Source organism: Austrofundulus limnaeus, unplaced genomic scaffold (assembly GCF_001266775.1).
Source record: "Austrofundulus limnaeus strain Quisiro unplaced genomic scaffold, Austrofundulus_limnaeus-1.0 Scaffold612, whole genome shotgun sequence".
Taxonomy (NCBI): domain Eukaryota; kingdom Metazoa; phylum Chordata; class Actinopteri; order Cyprinodontiformes; family Rivulidae; genus Austrofundulus; species Austrofundulus limnaeus.
In genome coordinates this window covers 164,023-165,474 of record NW_013953014.1, presented here as the reverse complement: position 1 = coordinate 165,474, position 1,452 = coordinate 164,023, and the positions used below count along the sequence as shown (strand labels likewise).

Here is a 1,452-nt window from a genome sequence, read left to right as displayed (position 1 = left end):
CATCAGACTGAAGAAGTCTCTTGGACGAGAGACGAAACGTTTCACTAAAGAAGAACCCATCCAGAGGACCTACTTATTTTTTCTTTTTGATTGATTTATAAGGCTTAAAATCTTTGAACTTTCTCAAATCACAAAGTTCTTGTTTTCTTGACCGATTATCTGCTTTCCATTTGTCATAATAAAGACCGGGGACTGAGTGCATTAAACTTTAAAATAAAGATGAATTTGTAAGTCAAGTGTACAGGGGTAGTAAGTATGTCTTCAGTTCTCAGTGTGGACTTACCTAAATGACCTTTGACGTGAAAACGGAAATAATTCAGGCCCTTAAATGATCGGCTACAGTACGGACAAGTGTATAACTTTGAGGATGACCGATCATCACCTGATTCCTGTCCAAAACAAACAAACAAACAAATAAAACACAAAGTTTATATTTCAAGGCAGACAGAATTACTTTTTAGAACAAAATGATTTCTGGTAGCCTGGCCCTTGCCTTCCTTCGCAGTTCCGCTCAATTCTAGTTTCCCTTCACTGCTCCGTCTGGGATTTCTCCCATAGACAAGGATTTCACTGGCAGATTTTTAGCCGAACCAATCAGAGAACAGGACATCGATTTTCTGCGCAGTGTCTGCTTGTAGTTTATTTTACCTGGGCCAATCAGCAAACAGAAGGCGGAGTTTTGAACGACATCGATTTTCTGCGCAGTGTCTGCTTGTAGTTTATTTTACCTGGGCCAATCAACAAACAGAAGGGGGAGTTTTGAATGACATCAATTTTCTGCGCAGTGTCTGCTAGTAATGGTGCGTTCACACCGAACGCGATTTCAGCATCAAAATTGCGTCCAACGCTTCAAGGTCAGACGCGAGTCAAAATTGCTCTTGAAGTGCTCGACGTGCGTCGAGAACCTCTCCGCCCCCTCCCTCCTCTGTCGGTCTCTGTTTAATGTCGGATGAAATAAAGGAAGTGGCTTTGCTTTATTTACTAAGTGCAAGAGAAAGTTGTGCTCATCAGATAATTAATTCATAATTAATTCACCAGATAATTCAGAGACGTTCTGAGTTTGGTGAGTTTCATCACCCAGGTGCTGCAAGCTGACTCGAGGCTCGGAACTATTTTTGTCCCGTCTAGTTTGATGAGCCGCTGACCCGCATCGCTGCAGATTTCTGCTGCCAGGACACCGACTGCAGGGACTTGATTTCAGCTAAAGAGCTCCTGTCCATCTGTCTCAGGTTAGTGGACATCATTCTGTCTCGTCGGGAAATTTGTCTGACAAAGCAGCAGCTCTCAATTACAATCGTCTCGTTTGGCTCAGTACGTTTCTCCTCTCAGTAGGGTTGTTTACAGCACACGCGATTTCCGGTTAGCTTCTTAGCTTAGCCTTCTGCACAGTGACACACACACACACACACACACACACACACACACACACACACACACACACACACACACACA

General features: G+C 43.4%; 1 protein-coding gene across 2 annotated transcripts in view; it reads right to left on the bottom strand.

Moving 5' to 3' along the window:
• Nucleotides 1-1,452, bottom strand: part of e4f1 (E4F transcription factor 1) — a 10,143-nt gene that overhangs the window by 3,851 nt on the left and 4,840 nt on the right. For both annotated transcript variants that reach the window (XM_014027059.1, XM_014027058.1), the window contains exon 9: nt 284-389. In XM_014027059.1, coding sequence (XP_013882513.1) covers nt 284-389 — 106 coding nt within the window. The remainder of the gene's footprint in view (nt 1-283; nt 390-1,452) is intronic.